Source organism: Pseudonaja textilis, chromosome 1 (assembly GCF_049901715.1).
Source record: "Pseudonaja textilis isolate UNSWEBS1 chromosome 1, rPseTex1.2, whole genome shotgun sequence".
Classification (NCBI taxonomy): domain Eukaryota; kingdom Metazoa; phylum Chordata; class Lepidosauria; order Squamata; family Elapidae; genus Pseudonaja; species Pseudonaja textilis.
Genome location: NC_141990.1, coordinates 299,606,357 through 299,631,795, shown reverse-complemented (window position 1 = coordinate 299,631,795; position 25,439 = coordinate 299,606,357). Strand labels below are relative to the sequence as shown.

General features: G+C 40.7%; 1 protein-coding gene and 1 long non-coding RNA gene across 4 annotated transcripts in view; one reads left to right on the top strand and one right to left on the bottom strand.

Annotated features, from left to right (window-relative positions):
- On the bottom strand, window positions 1-2,970 carry LOC148128272 (uncharacterized). Its single transcript, XR_015741176.1, has 2 exons — window positions 2,688-2,970; window positions 1-372 (listed from the first exon to the last, which is right to left on the bottom strand). It is a non-coding gene; the product is annotated as an uncharacterized LOC148128272 (long non-coding RNA).
- A 70-nt stretch (window positions 2,971-3,040) lies between these two features.
- Window positions 3,041-25,439, top strand: part of CDC42BPB (CDC42 binding protein kinase beta) — a 98,119-nt gene continuing 75,720 nt past the window's right edge. For all 3 annotated transcript variants that reach the window (XM_087922220.1, XM_026698544.2, XM_087922221.1), the window contains exon 1: window positions 3,041-3,850. In XM_087922220.1, the coding sequence (XP_087778346.1) occupies window positions 3,673-3,850 (178 nt within the window). In that variant the 5' untranslated portion in view covers window positions 3,041-3,672. The remainder of the gene's footprint in view (window positions 3,851-25,439) is intronic.

Below are 25,439 nucleotides of genomic sequence, written 5' to 3'. Positions count from 1 at the left end.
TTAGTTTAGAAATCCTTTTCAAAAATTTATTGTTAAACATGTGCACTTTGAGGAATATTTCAGGAGGGTGCTGGTGGACACAGCAAAAATTACTTCGTTTACATAAGGTTTAGCAAAAGCAGTTTTAGAATAATTTCACAAGATAGATAAGGAAATCATGTTTGTATTTTTCCACAGAAAAATCAGGCAGGAAAAAGGAACTGTTGGGACATATTTTTCCCTTCATAGCCAAGTCATTTTTATTTTTAGCATTCACCTCAGTTATCAGCACCACCCCAATCCAAGCCTGCATAGTCTATGATTCACAAGGCTGAACGCAGGCAGCCATTGTATGTGTGAAGATCCCTGATTTCTTTATTCCCAGACAAGCAGCTGAAACAAATAGTTAAGAGATTTCCATGAGCTGACTAGCATTCGAAACTTTGCATCAGAAATTATGTATGCATGATCCTGAAAAGCGACCTGAAAATGTGACACTATTTTGAATTATGCAAACACCTTGTTCTTGAGGCTAGATGGTCTGCACATTGTTCTAGTCATAGTTGTGCTATCTGTAATTTGTTGACTAAAGCACAATTGGTTATATAATCCCAGCTGAAATAACTGACATGTAACATCGGAAGTATGCTATTTGGGGCTGATTATGAGTTTGCCTGAGTTTGTTATGAATCCAGTTATTGTCATATATGAACATATGTGAATATTGCTTAATATGGGAAACATCTAATTAAAGCTTAATTCAACAGACCATGATAACCTTAATACATGTAAAGTGTAGCACCTAGTAGAAAGAGATTGAAGGTAATATGTACATATATTTCACTGACAGGAATTCAGAAGTTTGAAACTTCATTTTAAAAAGCTACAAGAACAGTTAGTGATATCAAACTACAGTGGTACAAATATTCTGCAATATTGGGACTGTTGGTGAGTCAACAGCAGGTCAGAAGAGGACTTGCTCTTTTAAAATTATGTTTTAAATTGACTTGATTTAAATCAAACCCACCTTGAAGCCTATCATAGCAACCCTTCAGAAAACACAGAATTTATCTCAAGATATCCACAAGTTGGACCCAACTAAATGGCTCTATCACCCCCACTTGGCTAATTTTGAAATCTTAAAGAGTAAGACCTGGTTATTATTTAGATGAGAGACCATGAGGAAATCTCATCAGAGTAGTCTAGTTGAAGATGTCATAAAAACATTCTGGAAGAGGGAATTGGAAGTAAAAGAGTAAGTCCAGCTTCGTACAGCTGTGTGACTAAGGAAGACCAGAAGATAGGCTCAAGATCCAGAGAGACCTCGACAGTCTTGAACACTGGACCCTATCTAACAAAAAGAAATTCAGTGAGAGAAAAGTAAGGTTTTACATTTAGGCAAGAAAAAAACCCAAATGTACAGGTACAGATTAGGTGAAACTTGGCTCAATAGCAGTACTTGCAAGAGGGATCTTGGAGAACCTAGTGTACAACCACTAGCTTGCACGCTGCTGCAGGTTCCAAAAAAAAAAGCCAATGCAATCCTACACTGCATTAACAGAGTTATAGAATTAAGACCACATGAAGTGTTTGTTTTATACTGCTTTGGTAAGACAACACTTTTAATGTTGCATCCAGCTTTAGTCACTACAATATAAAAAAAGATATAGAGACTCTGGAAAAGAGTGCAGAGAAGAGCACCAAAAGTGAACCGTGACGGCGCACTGATCAGAATGCAACACTGCAGGCTAACTCACTGCTCATTTCAGGAGTTCGATTCTGAGCAGCTCAAGGATGACTCAGCCTTCCATCCTTAGGTAAAATGAAAACACAGGTTGTTGTGGGCAATATGCTAATATTGTAAACGGCTTAGAGAAGGCTGTAAAGTACTATGATGTGGTATATAAATCTCAGAGGTATTGCTATTGATTCAAGAGCTGGAGGTTTATATGAAGAATGGTTGCAGGAATTGGGTATGTCTAGTCTAGTAAAAAAAAAAGGACTAGGGGCGACATGAGAGCAGTGTTCTAATGTTGGGGGGTGGGTGGGTTCAACCAATTTTCCAAAGCACCAGAAGGCAGGACAAGAAACAATGGATGGAAACTAATCAAGAAGAGAAGCAACCTGGAGTTAAGGAAACATTTCCTGACAGTGAGAACGATTGATTAACTGGTGGAATGGCTTGCCTTTTAAAAAGAGATTGGACTGCCATTTGTCTGAAATGGTATAGGTCAGGATCTCCTGCTTGAGAAGTGGGTTGGACTAGATTTCCAAAATCCCTTCTAACTCAGTTATTCTGTACCCCAAAATGTATCTTGGAAATCTCCAGTTTAATCAGAGCTGTAAGGGCTAGATGACCTACAAGGTCCTTTTCAACTCTGTTAATCTGAATCTGGGCTGCAAAAATCAGAATTGGACAACAACAACTAAAACCAGAAACCGAACATTTTAATAATGCCGTGCATATATTTTTATGCAGATTTGATAAGTTTGTTAAAATCTCAGCCACTCGTATTCAGCTGCCGAATCACAGAAAGCTACGGGGGTGGGATATGGAAATAGAGAAGCCCAGTGTTATTATCCGCTATATAAAAGAACAGGTCTGTATTCGCACAACGCCCCGACCCTCGAATATGTAAACGAATACGTGCTAAATTTACTCAAATCGCCTGGATTTAACCCCGTCCTTATAAACGGGATGCCCTTACCGGGAACGAGTAGGAAGTTATAGCAAATCTAAAGCATTTGGGGCGTGGGAGCCATGAATATGCTGACGGGAATTCCTGTGCCTTGCTTGGTTCAATCCACTTGGCAAAAGGGTTTGGATACGTGACGAGAAAAGCGGCCGGTTTGTTTTGCTTCCCGAGGGTTTCCAGGTTGCGCAACTCGCGAATCTGCCGAAAAGGGTTTCTTCCCTGCCTTCCAGTCGCGGCTCTCTTCCCTCCTCCTCCCCCTCCTCCCCGAGTTTCCTCTTGCCCGGATGCTCACAGCCAGCGGGAGCGTTTCCTTAGGAACTACGGCAAGAAGCGAGGACCAAGTCCTTCCGGCTTCTTCTCGGGCCACTTTTCCAGGGCCCTCGCCCAGTGCCTGCCATCCTGCTCCCAAGCGCCGGAGAGGGTGGGGTGGGGGCGGGTGGGGGCGGAGACGGACGAGAAGCGGGGCTGAGTTGAGAAGAGGCGGCCTTGCTTTAGACTAGAGGGAGGGGGCTGAGGGCAGCTTTGACCACCGGCATGACTTTGCCGCACCGCCTTCTCAGCGGCGACCGTCGCAACTGAAAGCCGGGACTTCATCTTCTTCTTCTTCCTCCTCCTCCTCCTCCTCCTCAGCCGTTGCCAGGCGAAGTGAGAGGGCGGGTCCGAAGGGGAGGGACCAACCGATGGACCAGCCGGGCCTGGAGCGGAGCTGCTGGAAGAGCTGCTCTTCGGAAAGGCCTCACAAAATGTGGGCGTAGCGTGGAGGCGAAGCAGCCCCCCTAGCCTTGCCGGGCCCAGGGCCCGTCGGAAGGCGTTGAGAAGGGAGCGCCTGGATAGGCGGATGCCTTGGCCGCCGCCGCCCGGAGCCTGAGGCGGCGGCTCTTTCCTCCTCCTCCTCCTCCTCCTCGCCTTCCCTCTCCGCCTCGCTCGGCCTCTCCCTCCTGCCTTGACCGACCAGTCGCTCAGCTCGCTCTCCTCCTCACCCGCCGCCGCCGCCACCATGTCGGCCAAGGTGCGGCTGAAGAAGCTGGAGCAGCTGCTCTTGGATGGGCCCCGGCGCAACGAAAACGTCCTGAGCGTCGAGGGGCTGCTGGATCTCCTGGTCGGGCTCTACACCGAGTGCAGCCGCGACTCGCCGCTTCGCAGGGACAGGCTCGTCTCCGACTTCCTCGAGTGGGGTGAGGAAGAGGAGGAGGAGGAGGAGGCGTGTGTGTGTGTGGGTGGTGGTAAGGGAACCGGGTTGGAAATCTTGGTGGATCCGCTGGGTTGGTTTGGTTTAGGCGACTTGGGGGTGGGGAGCTTCCTCTCTGGTCGCACCCGGTTGAACTCCAGGCGACTTGTTTCCGCGTAGGCAATGGATACGATTAGAAAGCCTGTTGTAGTGCGAGAGAAAGCCGGGAGCGCCCACTCGGTGAAGCGGGAGTGTGAGATGATCGGGTTGGGGAGTTCGTGGAAACCTGAGACGGAGATGTATTATAAGGATGGATCTGGCTGATAAGTGCTTGGGGGAGGTGAGAAGGAAGAATTGCTGGGTTAATTAACAGGAGGATGGGAAAAGGAGCGCATCCCCTGTCAAATTGGCTGAAGTAGCAGGAGAAGTGAGGATTATTACCTGATCATCCGGGATAGGTTCATTTTTAGGAGACTGGGATGGTAGACTTTGGAACAGAAACTTAAACAATAAAGTGGGGTGGTTCAGTGGCAACAGTGAACAAAGAGAGAACCATTTCTATCCTAAAAGCTTTTACAGAGCTAAACATGGACATTTATGGTGAGAAATGTCTCTTATGAGACTTTGGGAGTGGTAAGAGTGAGGATGAGGGAAAGTGTCTTCACTCAGTGATATGACTGATGTATATTGAGTGCATTCGAATTACAAAGAAGGGAGAAGAGCCAAAGTATTATCCAAGCTGGGAGAGCCCCCCCCCCTCTTTTTTTTTTTTTTGATAATCATAATGCTCTATGGTTGCAGAGATAGGAGTTGCATGAATTCAGTGGTAGCTGGATGAATAGGAAGATGGTAAGGCCAAAGGATATGGGAATAATTCACTTTGAATTATGGATTTTGCTAATCTAATTTATAAGAAAAGGGACAAGTTAGAATAGTACTGCATTGGTTAAAGGTGAATTAAGGGGAACAGGATGTGAATGAAAGATATGCTGCTTCTGCAAAATCAGAGCAGACACTATTTTAGGGCAGGAATTGTCAACATATGGAATAGCTCCAGACACTACTGATCACAAGAGAGAAAATAGAAAACTAAATCTACAAGTACTATACATTAGAAAAGAAATTGCAGACTTTGTGAAAGATTTTGCACATTGTTGTCAGTTTAAGAAAACTAAACACATCTCAGGCAGCTCTTGCAGAAATACTGTATCTGAAATTAGAAGTGAAGAAAAGTTAGAAGATGCTTTTATATTCAAAGCTGTAGGAAGGAAGTGTTCATATCCTAAAGGTGACAGTTCAGACTGTCATCCTGACTAATATGGGGGGAGGGGATGGATTAGATTCCATTAATAGCACAGCCAGATGGACTATTAGGAGAGATGTGGGATGAATTCAAAGCTAGAAGTAGTTTAAATGAAGAATTTGGAGTCTGTGTTACTTTTAGTAACTGAGGAATACAATGTATCTTCTTGGTGTGCTGTAATATTGGAGGTTTCAAGAAATCCAGCACAACAGGGTAATGAGGTAGAAGGGAAGGAAGACAAATGCGTGTACTTCTCCATTCCTTTCTGAACTTTTTTTTTTTAAAAAAAACCCTTCCATTACAAGCATATTAATCAAGAAAGGAAAAGAAAGCTCTGAATCCCCAGTGTAACTCCTGGAATCTAGAGAAATTCCACCAACCCAGTTTTAGTGTTCAGTAACCTTCCTGTCTAATTTTACTTTCTAGATTATTTTAACTTAGAAAATGAATGGGAAGTTAGCATGCTGCAAAACAAAGCACCAGGCTCAACCAGAACTTGATTTTCCAACAAAACTTTTGAGTGATGGGTTCTTAGTGCTCCCTGCGTTTGGTTGTTTTCTGGTAGACATTTCATTACCCAAACTAGTGTTGGGTAATCAGTGATAATCAATTATCAGTGTTAATAAGGAGTGGAGTTTGCTCTCAATTTATATTTTAGTGCCTTGTCCTGTCAGTGTTGGCGGGAGTGGTCTTGATGATTTTTTGTTTGGGCTGTTACTGTTAGCTTGTTTGGCAGTTCCTAGATTGGGGTATTGTTTACTTCTTGATTGTTGCTCTGATGTTAATGTTAATGTTAATCTGTTCTCATCTGGGTATTGATTGCTGTTGGGGAGGTGTTTTTGTTCCCTTTTTGTTTGTTGATTGTCCCTTTTGCATGGTATACAGATGTGGTATATAGATGTTGTTTATGTCTAGGTGTCTGTGATGGCCAGTTTGTCAAAGTGCCAGGCTTCCAGGAGTTTCCTAGTGTTTTTAACTTGGCATGGTCTAGGATGGTCACCATTTCCCAGTTGAAACTATGGTTAAGTCTGTCCATATGTTGTGAAATTAAAAAGTTTTCATCATATCTTTTGACTGTTAATTGGTGTTCATGGCTGTGCTCTGCTAGTCTTCTGTCTGTCTGTCCTGCATAGTAGCTGTTGCAGTCCTTACACTGTAATGTTGTAGATAACTCCTGTTTTTTTCTTCTGGGTCTGCTGGGTCTTTTGGTTTACTCATATTTTGGAGGGCTTTAGTTGGTTTGGATGCTGCACTGATTCTATGTGGTCATAACAGTGTTGGTGGTTTCTCAGATGTTTTTGATGTATGACAGTGTTATCTTTTTTACAGCTTGTGTTGCTTGTACTATATTGGGTTGAGTGGTCAAGCAGTTTTTGATATTGTGTGGATATCCATTTTGTTAAAAAAAATGCTGTATGGATGTTCTGTTTTCTTTTTCCACTGTTCAGGATTGTTGCAGTCTAAATAGAATTCTTACACAGCTTCTCTCATGAGAAGTTAGGTTACTCCTAACCTCAAATGTTAGGTAAAAGCTTTGAGTTCCACATAAACTTCCAAGGTATTCTTAGAAGAGGGGGGGTGGAGGGAAAGAGAGAGGTTAAATTAAAAAATGTACCTAGAAAGAGGCATGATTTTGGAATATATCAGCTTAGCATTTAGTTCCCAAATGCTTCTTTAATTGGTGGATTACTGATTAATGGAGTACTTCTGACTTTATCTTTGTTTTGTAAATTCCATCCACATGTTTTTCATCACTGACCAGCATAAGATATAAGACATAGGTTTACAAAACATAGCTGCAGATTAACAGCTATAATTTAAGAATAGGCTATGCTTATTAAACTGTATATAGAAAGTAAAATAATGACATGGAATGTGAAACTATGTATTTTGGGACTCAACACTACAATACATTTATTGTATTACAGCATGTAAAGTTAATTATTAATTTAACTTTAATTAAACTTGCTATATAAACCTGCTTCCCTTTCAGTTAGTCATAATTAAGGGTTCCCATTTTATTACAAGAATTTTTTTTTTTAAAAAAAGAATTATCCAGGAAGAGATACATACGAATATAAGTGATGAGGAATCTTTTACTTGCTCTTAATGATAGACAACACTTTAGACAACACTAAAATGTGAAAACATCTGGTTCTCAATTTCTGAATGGACCAGTGCTTTTTGTTTTACATTAACCCACTAAGAGGATTCATTTCCTGCAGTCATCTATTGACATCAATAAGCCCTTTAACTGAATAATTGAACACTACCTACTTTGAACACATCTACTTTGAAAGCTCATAGAATTGATTAGTTTTGTGTCAGATATAAAGTATACTGTAATCATGGTGATTTTTTTCATATTTACAATATATAAGCAATTGATGTATATAATTGCTGTGTTTCATTTTGGAGACTTAATTTGTACTGGATGACAAAAACATTTCTAGTAACAAATACTTTCTAATTTTGATTTTATTCTTACATGCTCAATGCTGACATTGGACTAGTTCAGTTTCATTATTGACAGAGGTATGCAACTATGTTACTATCATGGCAATTTAGCCACTGCCATTACCGCCATTATTTCTTTTCTTTAAAAAACACACATACGATTTAATTTGAGTTGTAGAAGAATTAGGAAATAGTTGAACATTAATTCATATGTTGATGCCAATATTTGTTGCAGGAACTTTTGCCAAGGTACATGCAGTGGGAAAGTTTGAGTGCTCAGTAAAGAGTACATGCCTTGGATTTAGAAGATTCCAAACATTCTAAAGAAAATGATTTAAGAGGCTAATTCAGTGTGAATCAGTTTCATATACTATGGGATGACTGAAGTATAAACTAAATAATAGCCAGTTTTAGTTTAGAGGAGCAGAATTCAAAATAAAATCACTTTTGTAGTGATTGGTGGGTAACTGGATATAGATATCACATTTGAAAGAAAAATGAAAATATCAGTACACTCAAGTTTAGAAAACTAACTATTCTCATGATCTGGTCATTAGTATGAATTTCTTTGCTAAGAATTAAGACATTATAATACACAATTTTACAAAAAAACAATATTTAGTATCTGAACAAGGGTGGACAAGGGTGCTTTGGATACTAATACTTCTGTGTTGGAAACACCAAAGTGCTTCTGTGGTGAAAAGATTTGTTGGTGAGATCACCAGCAGGCGACACCCATTTGGGGGCTCCTTTTGTGAAGTTGCCCACCAAAGTGGTATCCATTTATCTACTTGCGGTCACCTGCCTGCTTTTGAACTGCTGGGTTGGGAAGGGGGAGCTGGAGCATGTGATGGGAGCTCACCCTGCTCTGCAGTGGCAACCTGTCTGGAATGCAAGGCTGCCAATTCATCAGCCTTCTAACCTCATGAGCCATTACATTCCTTGATGCTTTAGATGCAATGTAGATACTGTTCCTGTACTTATTAGCTGCTCCTTAGAAGAACTTTATCTTTTCCTATATAGGCTCCAGAACATACACACTTAATTAAGGAGACTTAAATCAGCAGTCAGACCTATTTTATTTCTTCAATAGCTTGTTCTGGCCATCTGATTTTGAAACTATTTTGAAGGTAAAATATGAGTTTCTTTAATAATGCAATCATAATAGACTTTTTTTATATTGTATCTACAGACACTTTAGGTAACAAAAACTTAAATATATACTATTTCCTGACCATAAGACTGTGAGATAGATTTATTATTACAGCATGGCAGTTATAGGTGAATGTTATTGCAACATACAAAAATGGAGTTTTGAAATTACTTATGTCAAATGTACCTCAAGACAGAAATAAAGGCAGCGGTAATTATATTCCATAGCAGCTTTTGCCTTGTGGAACACCTTTGAGATTCAGCAGGCTCCCCATCCTTTTTGCCTTCTAAAAATTGGTGACGCTTTTTCCTTGCTTTTTCCCCAGGCTCTGGGACAATAAGATTGGAACTTGGGCAATGGGTATAGCTATGGATTGGGTCCCTGGTTTTGCTTGATAGTTTTTGCTTCTTTCCTTTTTGAATTGGTTTTATTGTTTGTGCTTTTATCACTGTTGTTACCTACCCAGAGTTATACCCTACAACAGTGATGGTGAATCTTTTTCTTGTGATGTGTTGAAAGCATGCACACGCGCGCCAGCACCCACAATACAATGTGCCCCTCCCCCTGCGCATGCACAGGCAACACCCCCACCCCTTCCCCTTACCTGCACTGTGCATGCACGCATCTCCCAGCTGATTTTTGGCCTCTTTGAGGCCGTTTTCGCCTTCCTGGAGGCTTGAGGGAAGCTTCTGCACCTTGGGAGGCTGAAAAAATGGGCCTTCCAGAAATAACGGAAGTGCCTGGTTTCAGCCTCCAGAGGTCCTCTGGAGCCTGGGGGAGGCTGAAAGCTGAAAGTGGGCCCATTTTGGAACTTCCAGCATTCCGAAAGGCCCATTTTTCGGCCTTCCGAAGCTCCAAAGGCTTTCTTCGAGCCTCCAGGAGGGCGAAAATGACCTCCCCTGGGCTGTAGAGGCCCTCTGGAGGCTGAAAACGGGCACTTCTGGTATTTCCAGAAGGCCTGTTTTTCAGCCTCCTGAGGCTGCAGAGGTTTCCTTGAGCCTCCTGGAGGGCAAAAACGGCCTCAATTGGGCCGAAAATCAGTTGGGAGGCACACACGTGCGCAGTGCAGGTAACTTTGGCTGGGGCTTGCGTGTCCACACAAATGGCTCTGTGGTCCTACAAGATGGACAGCTATATAAATTGTCTAAATAAAAAAAAAAATAGTTCAGAAATGTGAAAAATAAATAAAATAAAATAGACATGAAGGAAAAGAAGTCTTACAGATCCAAATCCTGGAATCCAGAGTTCTCAACAACTCCAGATATGTAGTGATGAGGATCAGCCTGACTAGGAGGAAGGAGCCTAACAATGATGAGAGAAGAAATAGTATAGACAAGTATAGATGAAGAAGCTTGATCAAAGCAAGGGCATTATTTTTTGGAAGCATATCAACAATTAGGATTATAGGAAAAGACACAGTTCCAGAGTCCTGCACAAAAGAAAGTGTCTCACAATAGCACAATAATCAAAATCTCTAGCCAATGTTTGTTTAATGTAGTGCTATAAGCTTTGGAAAGAGAGCTATTCATTTATCCTCACATTGAAACAGCATCCTTTCATAACTATGGTAGAAATCATAGGCATTTTGTAAGATTCATTTAGCAGATCTCCTTTTGAAAATTGATCATTCTCTCTCCATCTACTAAGAGAAAGTTGAGAGGATTTAATCCATTTTCTATTAACCTTTTGAATTGCCAGAACTAGTTTTAAATTAGGTAAAGGTTTCCCTCGCACATATGTGCTAGTCGTTTCCAGCTTTGCGGGGCGTGCTCTTCTCCCTTACAAAGCTGAAGAGCCAGCGCTGTCTGAAGACGTCTCTGTGGTCATGTGGCTGGCATGACTAAACGCCAAAGAAGCATGGAATGCTGTTACCTTCCCACCAAAGTGGTCCTATTTTTTCTGTTTGCATTTTTACATGCTTTCCAACTGCTAGGTTGGCAGAAGCTTTTGATCCAAGTGAGGCACACTTCTACAACTGTATAATGCAATGATTTCTAGTCATGCTAATAAGAGTTTTATAAATGAATGTAAAGTATTGTGTGATATCTTACTTTCATTTGATACTGTTTAATATACCAGAAATCAACTTTTTTGTTGGTTTATTATCACATGTAATTATGGTACGGCACAGCTGAGGTTGCACGGCACAGCTGAGGTTGAAAAAGCAGGAAAAAAGTGGTTTTTCAAATACTGCGCACTTGCACGCACCACTTATCAGCTGTCCGAGCAGCACAGCTTTAGGTGTATTACATGTGCATGCAAAACATAATCACCGAACCGGTAATAACACCTGTTGAATCCCACCCCTGCCTAACCCTATTCCTTGAATGAAATTAATCTTAGTATTATTCCCCCCAAAATTATATTCTTGACTAAGTTAATTTCAACTATCTGTCTCAACTATTTTGCTATGCAGTTGGCTACTATCAAGGTTTACCTAGGAACAACTAAACTGTCACTAACAATTCTATTACTGTTTAATTATACATGTGCAAGCATTTAAGAATATTCCTAGTAGAGAAAGTTAATACAGATTTATGCATCAACTCTAAATAGCTTTTCTTTCAGACCTGCAAAAATACTGATGTTTCAGGCAGATATGAAACCATTTGAAATAACAATTCAAACAGGTGCCTATAATGTAAATTTTGTTCACTGAATGCCATAATAATGACATTTTTAACAACCTTGAATATCAGTTCCTTCAAAGGAATTGATTTTTTAAAAGGCTCAGTTACATTATAAAACATCTCTATAATCATTTATATTGAAATATTTAAACATGTAATCTATGTTATTTCTGAAAAGGCAAAAATAATATTTTGGAGAGGTTTCAATAGCTTGGTGAAAATAAATACACATATTTACTTTGTAAAATATTGAAATATATGAGTTCATGCATTAATGCTTATTTTATAATGGCCCTTGAGAAATGAAACAGTTTTGGGCAGTCCAATACTATTATGTACATCCTTGGAAAATAGCATCCTAAAGCATTTGCCTCCCAAACCCCACTTTCCTTCAGACAAAATTCTGTTTGTCAATTTGACTGCAGTTCGTTTTGAAAGGGATTTCACTTATTTCGGTGATCAAACTAATAGTGAAAGAACCTCCTGGATCTAACATCATACTTGATACACAAGCAGTCATAGCTACTAAAAGCAGCTTTATCACTCTGTGCATTGCAGTCTTACTACAAAATCAGACCTAGTCTCTACTCCTGTTCTATTCATGCACAAAATAGGCTGCTGTAGAGTTCTTTACTTGGGATTGCTTTTAAAGATAGTTCTGGAACAAATGAACAAAATGGAACCATCAGAAACCTTGACAGTGCTTTCAATAATCAGAGCACATTGTGTTTCAGCTGAATCAGTTATTTATCCATTACAAAACTCATTTATTCGTTTTAAAGATGGAAGTGGGCCAAGACCAATGTCCCTTTATACACTCCCTTCATCTGTGAGAACATGGCCAAGCTTTATGATTAGAACTGAAAGAGATATACACAGAAGACCGGATCTTCTTGATAGTAACAGAACATTGGAATACTCTTTTCTGAGAAATTTGGCAGAGTCCCACTTGTTTTGATTTCAGTGGTTATTAGAAAAATATAATTACATGTGATAATAAACCAACAAAAATGTTGATTTCTGGTATATTAAACAGTATCAAATGAAAGTAAGATATCACACAATACTTTACATTCATTTATAAAACTCTTATTAGCACGACTAAAAATCATTGCATTATACAATTGTAGAAGTGTGCATCACTGGGATCAAAAGCAAGCAAGAGTGCTTCAGAGTCATGTGAACACCCATGTCAGATAACATCTTAAAACAGGCCTAGTGAGGGTATCAATCCAAGGCATTCTTCTCCAATTCTGATCTAAATGCAGCGTATCTTTATTCAGTTGTCTAAAGAAGGAAAAGTTAAAATCCCTATTAAGACCTGAAGAAATACATTGTACAAATGTAATAATAATTCTGTTAGGGCTTGTTGATGTGCCTTTCATGCTCTTCTCAAAAGTAGTCCTTTAAATCCATTTATATGGACAGAAAATCAAGTATGATCCAATGTAAATAGATTTGAAGAAAAGACTGTGAAGTATAAATCATTAAAATATTTCAACCAAATCAGATGCAATTACTTTTTCAATAGTTTACTAAGGTAAATTTAATTCAGTAAAACATGAAAACCTATTTGCATACTGAAAACTGCAAATAGAAAACAAGCATTGTTCTTCATCCTGCATTTACATAATCTTCAGGCAAAACCAACTTCTATGTTCAACACACCTTTCTTGGATTAAGGAATACTAGTTAGTCATACCATTATTGTTACAGATGTATACATTACCACCCCATTTAAAAATGCAGTACTAAAACTAGTTACATCAACTGCATCCCAAGATAGAAAAAAGATAAAGCTGAAATAGACAACATGCCACAGCATATTTAACCTTCAAATTCCCCACTAAGCCCAATAGGAGGGCATGTTCTTAAAATGTATATCTAATACAATTCTCTTTTAATAGCTTTTTTTAACTTGCCACTTTCACATTTAAACCTTCTTAGGATTCTACAATTTTACATCTTATTGAATGGCTCTTTGCTATATAATGCTTTATTAATGGAGTTTGAGGTTTACTCCAGTTTAAATGCATTGTTGAAAATATGTTTAACAGCCCTGAATATCATGCTTTACCACATGGGAAATTATGACATTCAAGTGTACCAATGCTTCTGCATAATTTCTACTCTAGTATCATGTTAGCTTGTATACATTAGCGGACTTTAATATTATTAATCATCTGCACAATCAGCTTATATTTAACAATAAACACCAATAATAATATAATATTTTACTTGCAAGAAGTTGGTTATTGTTAAGTTAAAGATACAATTAATTTTGTAAATCTTTTTTTATACTCTTAACTCTCTGTAAGACCTCCCTAAAATAATTCCTTCATTCAATGGATGCTACAAGATTTGTGCTTGTCTAGAAAAGTCCCTAAAACTTGGGCCATTTCTGTTTTATCTCAATAATTAAAACTTTCCTGTGGTACATGGTAGCTTTCAAATATCAAGGTGTTAACATTTACATAATTTCTCCTATATGTGTCTGTCATATTATTGTTCACTATGTTCACTTAAATATATATTAAATACTTATTACTATAATAAAATAGTCTCTGTGGAATATTAACAAATTGTTCAAGCTGCATAAGTAAAGTCTTACATATTGTTTTCCCAAATAACAAAGATATAAGAAGAGTCAACATCAACTTGTTGGTGCTCAGTGGCTAAGATGTTGAGCTTGTCAATCAGAAAGGTCAGCAGTTTGGTGATTTGAATCCCTAGCACCGCATAATGGAGTGAGCTCCCGTTACTTGTCCCAGCTTTGGTTAATAAAGCAGGAAATAAAGGACAGGTAATAGCACAGGTGGGCAGCAGGTGGACCAAACAGCAGCAGACACAGAACCCGTTCTGTGTCTGCTACTCTTCAGAGTTACTGGTTCTATAGAGCTGGGCAGAACCGGTAGTATCCCACCCCTGGGGTTAGGATATTTAAAGATACCTAAGGAATTTTCTGATAGTCTTTTTTGATTAAGTGTCATTAACTTGTTGTCAACACTTAGCAGACATCTAATTTGTTGGAGTTTATAGCATTGCCAGCAAATATGAAAAAATGATACAGCCTGAATATTGCATTCCAGCAGTTTTTAGAAAATGAGTTACAGGTACAGTAGGTAGTCTTTGATTTATGACCAAAACTGGAACTGGAATTTTTGTTGCTAGGCAAAGCAATGCATTTAAGTGCATAGTACCTGATTTTACTATCTTTTTTGCCACAATTAAGTGAATAATGTGGTTGCTAAGCGTACCCAGCTTCTCCTATTGACTTTACTTGTTGGAAAGTGACTGAGAAGATTGCAAATGAAACACTGCAACCATTGTAAATTCACGCCAGTTGACAAGGGCTTGAATTTTGATCACATGACCATGCCCACCATGGGTGTGTGTGCTGTGATGCAAAGTGTGAGAATCGATCATACAGCACCTTTTTTGCAGGGCTGTTATAACTTTGGTCACTGAATGGATGGTTATATGTCAAGGACTACCTATATCTATCTTAATAGTCAGCAATGGGGTAATATACCAGTGGTAAAACTTTTTATACTGGCTTTCTCTAAGTGTAATATTCATAGTAGATTTAATATTTATTTTCTGTTGGTATTTCTGTTATTGTACCATTTAATTTCTGCATTCATTTAATGATAAAAGTCTATAATTTGCTTGGTTTCCAAATCTATTTCAATAACTTAGAAATAAGCTCAACAAATGTTGAGCTTTGTACAAGTTTCTCAATTTCAGTTAAGACTTTTAAATATTCAATCCTCCCTGCTTTTGTAATTCCATTCGATCTACACTACTTAAAGGTTATCCCAACCATTCTAAAGAAAGAATCTTTCATTTTCCTGGGTTCCCACTGCTTTGGTTTTCTTCTTATGCAGTTCTCTTAATATCTTATCAAATCTGCAACCTTTTTGCCATTTCCCTTAATTGTCTTTTATATCTTTATCTTTGTGTTTTCCAGTGTCTCCTTAATGACATTATCCCTCAAATGCTAGGTGCTTAGAAGGAAACAAAAAGACCAGAAAACAGCCTTGCCAGCAACAGACTTCAGAGGCAAAAAATCTTATTCCTGGTATAAAATCCAGACAAATAATTAAGCAGGAAGCAATACTCTAGTCTAAACAAGAACCTTTTGAGGATTAAAAAAAATCAACTTCCATCAATAGTGGCAGGACAAACCATAGTATATAAACAGGGAGCAAACCTCACTTTCATTAGTACTAATGATGTTGCCTAATTGAGTAATAACATCTGCAAGCAAACAATCAAACTCAGAGAGTACCAAGGACTCCAAAGTACAGTCACTGTCTTGCAGCGTTAGCAGATTAATATTTGTTAGATTTATATCTTATCTTTTCTTTAGGAGCTCAGGACATACATAGTGCTGCCTTCTTTAATTTACCCCCATTCCCCCATACCCTCTGAGGTAGGTGGAACTGAGAGTAATTTACTAGTCCAAATTAACCTAGTAAGCTTCCATAGCAGACAGTGTATTTTAATCTGGGTCTCCCTACTTTTACCTCAACACCTTAGCCACTATATTTGTCTAGTCTGCTGTTCCCTAATGCCTCAAAATGTATTCTAGAACATAACAGATTTTGGAAGAGCTCTATAGGGGTAGTCCATTCTACTGAGGGATGCTATAATTTTTACATCTGTACTCCTACTGTTGGATGTAGCACATTTTCCATGTTCTTGACCACAAGGGTAGCAAACACTTAGTGAAAGCAATTCTTCATTTTAATTATTACTTATTGAAAATCAATGACTGTTTTCACTACAATAGATTCTAGCTTTTGAAATCAATTCCACAGAATATTAAAGTTTGGAAAACAAAAAGAAACGCTACTTAAAGAGCAGTAGCATTTCTGGCTCCTCAGCTGACCGTGGTGTTTTAATTTCATAGTAACCTAATGTTATGTCAATTTGAAAACAATGAAGATAATTTCTTTGTGTCTTTCTTACTGTGTATAATTAGTTCCATTTTGCATATTTGCTTTGCAAAAAAGCAGTATTCTAGAAATACATTTTAATAACTGTCACGTATATAGTAAAATAAAGACTGAACAAAAATTAACTATGATGTTATGAAGTCTAAACTAAGTGACAGCTGGCTGAAGTTAATTGTTTAGAAACATGAATATAAATAAAATAATTTCTTGGGGGAAGAGGTGATATAGAGATGGATATACACTGATTTTTTAACACTTGTGGTTTTGTATATAATTTACACTGCTCTTGCTCTTGATATTTGAGGGACAATATATAAAAATTATCCTATTTTCACTTGAAAGTTTCATTAGAGCAAAAAAAGATACTGGACACAATACTTGTAGGAAGGGAAATCTTTGTTGTGTACATTCCTATTAAAACATGTGCTGCCCAGAAATAATTTCCTTTGAACAAATATGAGTCTCCCATTACTTATAAAGATGAAGACAACATTAATGAAACTTATTTGGAATACAAAACTGTTTCATGTTCTCTTTGTTACTAAGACGTTTTCACAATGTGCTCATGAAGTTAGCACTTTGACTTGAAAGTATTCTATACTGGGAGTTAGACTTTCTGCATGTGAACTTTGTGTTTTATCACTAAGCTATGTCCAAAGACCAATACTACTGGTAAAATAAAGTTTTTTTTTCCTAACCAGATAACTGTTATCTCTAAAAATATAAACAATCTATGCAACAGTTGGTACTAGCCATTATCCAGGTATCAATTTAACATGAAATGGATTCCTTATCCATTCCATGTCTGTTTTAATACATAAAGCTGTAATCTTGTCAGGAAGCTGTCCCATTGCCAGCTTGTTTGATCCTATTGCCACAGTCCAATTAAAGGTTGGTAGTGACTCAACTCTTCATGGGCAAGCCTGATAACCCTCCTCATAACTCACTGCTCTTGCGACATTCATCATGGAAAGGCAATAGTAATAACACTTACATTTATACCCTGCCCCTTCACACTTTACAACACTCTGGGCGTTTTACAGTATAAGCATTATTTGCATATCAATCTGGGTCCTCATTTTGCCAACCTTGGAAGGATCAAAAGCTGAGTCAATCAGATGTTAACCTTCGGAATAAATGAGGGGTCCAGACGAAGAACAACCCTATCATTGTGAAAGGAATAAAGGTCCTGTCTGATGGAAAGAGCAGCAAGCTCGGAAACCCTCCTGGCAGAAGTGATGGCAACAAGGAACACTACTTTCAGAGTCAGGAAACAGAGAGACACTGTTCTAAGGGGTTCAAAGGGGGGCTTTGTAAGGGCATTAAGGACCATATGAAGGTCCCAGGAAGAATACCTGTGAACCACCGGAGGGTGCAGGTTGGAAGCCCCTTTCAAAAACCTCCTGACTGAAGTGTGATGGGATAAAGAAGGAAGCGAACCCCATGAAAGAACTGAGGAGAGGGCCACAACCTGCCTGCATAAGGAGAGAGACCCTCCCTAAGGCACCATCGGGAAAAAGCCTTCCAGGTGGCATCATAGATGCGCCTTGTAGAAGGTTTGCGAGATGCCAGGATAGTGAGGATGACCCTTTTTGGAAGATCAGCTTCCTCTAGCCACTGCCACTCAAGTGCCAAATGGTCAACTTGAGCCACTGGGGCTCTGGGTGGAGCAGAACCCCCTGATGAAGGGAGATTAGATGGGCTGGGATCCTCCAAGGAGAAGCCACCAATAGGTTGACCAGGTCCGCAAACCAGGGCCTCCTTGGCCAATAGGGTGCCAGGAGGAGGAGCTCTGCTCATTCCTCCAACATCTTCTGAATTACTGCCGGAATGATGGGAAGTGGGGGAAAGGAGTAGAGGAGACCTTTGGGCCACCTGCACTGAAGAGCATTGGTCCCCTCCGCTCCCTGGCAAGGAAAGCTGGTGAAGAATCTAGTGACCTGGGCGTTTTGAGGAGTGGAGAAGAGATTCAGCTCCAGTGTTCTGAATCTGAGGGAAAGGTCCCTGAATAGAGACGGAGGAATGGACCATTCTGCCTGGTCGACTAGGCTCCTACTGAGCCAGTCGGCCTGGGAGTTGTTGACCCTGGAGATGTGGTCCGCCAAGATCGACAAGTGTTTCTCTGCCCATAACCCCAACCGTAGAGCCTCTCCCATGAGGGCTCTGGACCTTGTCCCCCCTTGCTGGTTGACATGAGCCTTTGCGGCCATGTTGTCCATAAGGACTAGAACATGAGAGCTGGTCACTGAGTGCCTGAAATGCTTGAGAGCCAGAAAAATGGCTCTGAGCTCTAGCCAATTTATGGGAAGGGTCTGCTCTGACTTGGACCAAATGCCCTGAGCTATCTGGCCCTGCATATGGGAACCCCAACCCAGGAAGCTGGCATTATCACAAGCCTGTCTGGGACCCTGAACAGGAGTCCCTTCCAGATTGATGGGGAACACCACCAATTGAAGATCTCCGGATTTGTGGCAGGAGTGGGACCTTGATGGATGAGTGACTGGTTCTTGCTCATTGGTAGGGAAGCAGGAACCATTGGAGTGGACGGGAGTGGGGCTGAGCCCATGGGACGATGCCAATACAGGAAACCATCTTCCCCAGAAATGTGGACAGCAGCGACAGGGGGAGAGTTTGATGTTGCTGCGTCTGGTTGATGATCTCTGCAAGGCTCTTTCCATGAGCTGGGGACAGGGAAACCTGGCATGACGTGGTATCAATGACTGCTCCCAAGTATTGCAATTTGGTTGTGGAAGAGAGTTGGCTCTTTTTGGTGTGGATGGAAAATCTGTGGCTTTGGAGATATGACAGGGTAATTTGCAGATCCCGATGAGCCGCATGGATGGAAGAGGACAGAATCAAAATGTCGCCCAAGTAGCATTGGATCCTCACTGGAACAGAACGCAGAGATGCCATCAATGCTACCAGAACCTTTGTGAAGACCCTTGGAGCCAATGAGAGGCTGAAGGGAAGTGCTCAATACTGGTAGTGGGTATTCTGATAACAGAAACAGAGAAACTTGTGATGATGTGGCCAAATGGGGATGTGGAGGTAAGCCTCCATGAGATCAGTGGAAGAGAGGAGATCGCCCTCCCGAACGCTCTCTAAAATAGAATGCAGACTCTGCATTTTAAATTGCCTATATTTTACAGATTGGTTGAGAAATTTTAGGTCAAGGATGGCTTGCCACCCCACCCCCCCGAGGCTTTGGGAACGATGAGAAGGCAAGAGTAAAGCCCATGTCCCCGTTGAGAGTGGGGAGCAGGTTGAACAGCTGTGATTTCAAGAAGGTGTTGAATGGCCTGATTCATGAGGGCTTGCCTTGAAATGTCCCGAGAGACAGGACAGATTAATTTTTTTTCTAGGGGTAGCGTTAGGAAGTCCAATTGTAACCCTGACCTAATAGTGCTGAGCATCCAGGCGTCCATCGTTGACTCCTCCCATTTGGAGGCAAAGAAGTCTAGGTGACCTCCAATGGGTAGGGAGAACGGGGGATTACTTAGAGCGATGGAAGGAACGACCCCCTCCCCCCCAAAAGGGCCATTTACCAGTAGAAGGTTGTTTCCTGCCAGATGCTTCTGCACATTGGTCTTGGCGTTGGGAGTACGGCCTCAGAGCGGGGAAGCGGGATGAGGTCTCTGCTCGAAAAGCAGGAGGGAGATAAGAAGCTGGGCGATAGTCAGGTTTCTTCCCAGAGGAAGAGAGAATTTTACGTTTATCTCTGGTTTCGATGAGATAAGGTTCCAGAGCATCGCCAAAAAGCTTATTGCCTGTGAATGGAACTGAAGCCAGCTTCCATTTTCAGCGTGACTCCGCCTGCCAATTTCGGAGCCATAACAGTCTTCTTGCTGCTACTAAAGATGCCATGGCCTTAGACGCAAATTTGGCAGAATTGACAGTGGCATCTACAGTGAATTCCACTGCTGCGATAATCTTATTAAGGTTTTGGTGAAACTGAAGGTCAGAAGCAGGCACTCTATTCTGGAGTTGGCGCAGCCACCGTATGGATGCCCTCGTGAAAAAGGATGCTGCTGTTGAAGTCTGAACAACCCAAGCAGCGGCCTGGTGATTGAGCTTGAGGGTCTGTTCAGAATGTTTATCATCCAGTTTCAGGATATCTTCTGGCTCCGTGGGAGTGCCAGAAGATGAGAACAAGGCCAGAACCGGAATGTCAACAGAAGGCACTGCCAAGGCATTGTTCAGGGCTGTGCTGACGTTGTAGAAATGCTTATCCAAAAAAGATGGGTGAGGACCTGCTGAAGGGGAAGCGCACTGTTCCTTGACCATGTCCAGGAACAAAATGGGAGAAGGCAAAACTTCTACATGTGCTACAGACTTAGAGAAGAGTGAGTCTCCCTGACCAGAGGGATTTCCTTGTGGCTCAGGAGCCACTTCCTCCAGTGACAGCTTGGCAGTGACCAAGGCCTTGCTGAGTAATGGCCTGAAGAGAGTAGGTTTGAAGACCAATGCAGAGGATGTCTACTCTGGGCGAGAATCCTCTTCCTCTGAAAGATTTTGGTCATAAATCTTGCCCTCTTCACACTCTGAATGAGAGGAGTAACTGTGTTCAGATGGTGAAGCCCTTCCTTCCTCATCAACCTCCTCCCTTTCTGGTAGAGAAGAATGGACTCTGAGGTCCTGGGGCCTGTGTAAATCAGGGTGATGTGGCAAGGAACTTATAGATTGAGAAGGGAGAAGGGCCTGAACCCTTTCCAGAGGTCGAAGAATATGCTTGAAGCCTTCAGCCAACCCCTGCCTAATGGCCAATGAGACAACATCTTGGATATCCCCTGGTCTATGCTCAAAGGTAGAGGCAGAAGGCCGAAGTCCTGCTGCTGTGGGAGTGAAGGTGGCTTCAGGCCTAGATTGAGAAGAGGTTCGAGGCCTGGAGGGAGAGGGAGGAGCATAGGGCCCAGAAGCCTGTTTGAAATAGGGCCCAGATGTGCTGAGATCCTGAGGATCTGATTGTTCTGCAAAAGCCTGAGGAGACCAGGATGGAGGATGGAAATGCTCATAGATAACTTCTCCTCCCTTGGGAGGGCTTAGCTGGGGCCCATGGGTATCACCTGAAACAGGCTGTAGTTGCACTCCCTTCTGTTGAATAGTTCTGTTGAACTGCCTCTCCAGGGCCTCATGTCTGCGCTTCTCTGCCCTCAACTCAGCCTGAGTTGCCTTCTTAGGGGCTAGAGCCTTAGCTCTGATTTTAGCAGCCACCTCCCTCTGGACTGATTGGGTACGTTGCCTACGTCTTTTTCTCTTATTGGGTTTAAGAGACTGTTCCACTGGTGGGGGAAACCTCTTGCGATGGAAAGAAACTGTTTGGAAATTTTTTGTATTAAACCCCTTAGGGTATAAATTGGCCTCTGGGCTTACAAAATGGCTGGTTACCTCATGGTTGAAGGCTTCAATCCAAGATGGCCGCTGACTAGGGGAAACAGGCTCTGAGATCGAAAAATCGCTCCTTAGGCTATAAAGAGCCCTGAGCAAAGTTAGCAAAGGAAAGGGCAGCCTCCCGCCGCATGATCAGCTGGCTGACGCTGTTATTGGTTTGCTGATTGCTTTTTACGACCACTCAAACTGCAGGCAGGGGGGGGGGGTCCACAGATGCTGCCCAACTTGCCTGCACAGCGCTCTGGCAACGCTGCTCCCAACGTTGCAGGAGAGAGAGCCCTGCTCTCCTGGAAGAGCAGCTGCCCAGATCCCTGCTTGAAGCGAGGAAAAAGTACTGAAGATTGCTGGTGATTGCTATCTAACAGAACACTTTCAGAGACACAGCTACTGACTGAAAGGAGCTGAGTCAAAAGCTGGGTTCTCTCTCGGGGGCTGGCTTTTATATCTTAGTACAGACTCAGCTAAATGATGTCATAGGAAGGAGTCAACCCATCCTGGGCTCTCGATACAGCATGGAGGAGAATGCTTTTACACATTTTGAAGTTTTATCTGATTCCATTTTTCTATGAAATCTCATTTTGTTGTCTGATTAGGTTTTCTAAATTAAACAGGGGCCACATGATCTGTTAGTTTATCAAAATCTATGAACATCGGTTTAAAAGCACTGGTTTTTAAACTAGAGTGATGGAGGAAGGGGAAAAGACAAAAAACACATCTCTTTAAAAATCTAAACTAAAACTTTTCACATAATAAATGAAAGATTGACAGCGAGGGAGTAAAGCGTACTTCTACGACTCAAGAATGTCATATTCCAAAATTGGCTCTTGAACAACAGAGATCCCCCCCCCCCAAATCAGCAATTAGAATGTGGAAGAGCTGGGACATACTGGAGGTTCATTCTTATTTTAATAGATGGGCGGATCCCAAAGGAGTGAGCAGATTTTTGTTTATTTAGGTATTCTGGTCCCAAACATTTTGTAGATGTTTTCAATAGAGTAGCTTGGGTCATTGTGTTCGCTTGTATGGGATTTGTATGGTGTTTTTCTAAATATTAATCCAGAGTGCAGTTTTAGTCAAGGGAATAGTAGACAAAAAAGGCATTCTAAAGAAAGGCTACTTCTCAAGCAAAAGTTTTAGTCTGCAAAACAAACCATCTGGGAAACTTTTTTCTAGCATTCCTTACAAATTTAAAGTTTCACTATTGAAAATTTGTTTCAATACTGTAATTATAACAACAATGAGTGTGATTCATACATTTTCATGGATTTTGCCCAAGGCAAAGGTTTGACTCTCATTGGCCTTTCAATCAAAATTAGATCACTAAGGAAGTAAGATAGGGTGAGGACAAAATTGAGTATGACTGGTTTTGTAATGCAACTCATTACAAGGAAGTGGAAAAAACAGAATGGTATACCACACCTTTGTGTTCACTAATTGCTACCCTTTGCTCTCTATCTTTAGGTGGGAATATGTTATGTACACATACCGTATTTATATCCAGCAACAATAATTACTTTACAATGTATCCATTTTGAAGAAAAAGGAAGATTCTTTTCTTAAAGCATTTTGAGTTTTAGTTTCATTTTGAAAGCACTGGATTTTAAAATTGAACTACCTGCTTATAAATAGAATACAATAGAATAGAATTCTTTATTGGCCAAGTTTGGTTGGACACACAAGGAATTTGTCTTAATGCAAATACTCTCAGTATACATAAAAGAAAAGATACATTCATCAAGAATCATAAGGTACAACACTTAATGATAGTCATAGGGTACAATAAGCAATTAAATCATACTAGGAAACAATCAATATAAATCGTAAGGATACAAGCGACAAAGTTACAGTCATACAGTCACAAGTGGGAGGGGATGGGTGATAAGGAATGATGAAAAGATTAACAGTAATAGTAGTGCAGACTTTGTAATAGTTGAATAGTGTTGAGGGAATTATTTGTTTAGCAGAGTGATGGCTTTCGGGAAAAAACTCTGTCTAGTTGTTCTGATGTGCAGTGCTCTAGCATCGTTTTGAGGGAAGGAGTTGAAACAGTTTATGTCCAGGATGTGAGAGATCTGTAAATATTTTCACAGCCCTCTTTTGGACACTATACAGGTCCTCAATTGAAGGCAGGTTGGTAGTCATTGTTTTTTCTGCAGTCCTAATTATCCTTTGAAGTCTGTGTCTGTCCTGTTGGGTTGCAGAACCAAACCAGACAGTTATAGAGGTGCAGATGATAGATTCAATAATTCCTCTGTATCAGCAGCTCCTTGGGCAGTTTGAGCTTTCTGAGTTGGCGCAGAAAGAACATTCTTTGTTGTGCTTGTTTGATGTTAGGTATCCATTTTAGGTCATGTGATAAAATGTCTATGGAGATTCTCAGTCATGCAGGTCATGGTTGTCCCAAAGGTGTTTTTTTCAAGAGGCAACTGGACTTTCTGGTTTTTCTGTGAAGAGGTTTTGCTTCTCATCCAAGAAGCTTCTTCAGCTCTGAGCTGAAAGAAGTCTTCAAAGAAAAGTCTTTTGAGTCTTCAAAAGGACTGCTTATAAGATATACTTATTTCTGTTCTTCCTCCCCACCCCTCTCCTTAATTCTATTAGTGAAGCATGATACAAATATGAATAGGCATTTCATTCTGTTTTATCAGTTACGTGAGAAAGGAATAACAGGTTCCTTCACACTTCAAAAAAATTTTTTAATAGTGCAATGAGAGAAATGTCAGAAAAGCGCTTGCTCTTCTACAGTCATATTGTATAATGACTCTAATTGGGACTGGGAATTTCTGTTGCGAAGCAAAGTGATCATTGGGCAAAATAATCACATGACCATATGGCTTATGAGGACAGTTCTGGTAGTCTCTGTTGTGGTAGTTAGGCGAGGACCTCATGCTTTTCCTACGCTGTGCAAACTGCCAGCTCGGTCTTGCTGCCTCCTTCCTGCCTGGACCCATTGAACTCTCTTCAGCAGATGAAGAGAGCTGCCCTGCTGAGCCTTCCTCTGCAGCTCTTCCTATTTCCCTATCTCCCCTCCCCCTTCTCTGTCCATTTGGCCACCCTGCACTCCACTGTCATTGTTTAATCCTGCTTCCCTATGTCCCCCACAGCTGATTTTTGATGTTGTCTTCCTCCTGCTGACAAGGTGTGCTCACATATTGCAATGGTTGGCCCTTTGGGATGCTTCTGTGAGGGGTAGGCAGCAGCAGCAGAGCACAGGACAGCGAAAGGGGTGAATATATTGTGGGGAGATAGGCAGTTTGGTGGAATTAAAGCACATCATGCAGTAAATATGGATAGGCTGCCAATTTTGATAACAAAAACTACCATTTGTATCTACCATTCATTTGGAATCGTTGTAACTTTGAAAAGTAACTGAACGAACAATTGATAAGCGAGGAGATTTTATGTGCCGCAAAAGCTGTTTGCACAAGTAGCTAAGACTCATTTGCATTCCACCCAGTCCATTTTCCAGGTTTGCTTTTGAGAGGATAAAGTTGGACAAGATTTCCCAATAGAAGACAAAATGTTATATATTTTTTAGGATTATCATGTAAATACACACATGAATGAATGTTTGTGTCTGATAACATTCAAAGGTCCTTCAGGAGTATTTATAAAACATCAGGGTTATTTCCTTTGTGTACTTATCTCTCATTTTTAAGCATTATGGTTGACTGAAGATAGGCATTCTGGTTTCTTGAATGTAATTA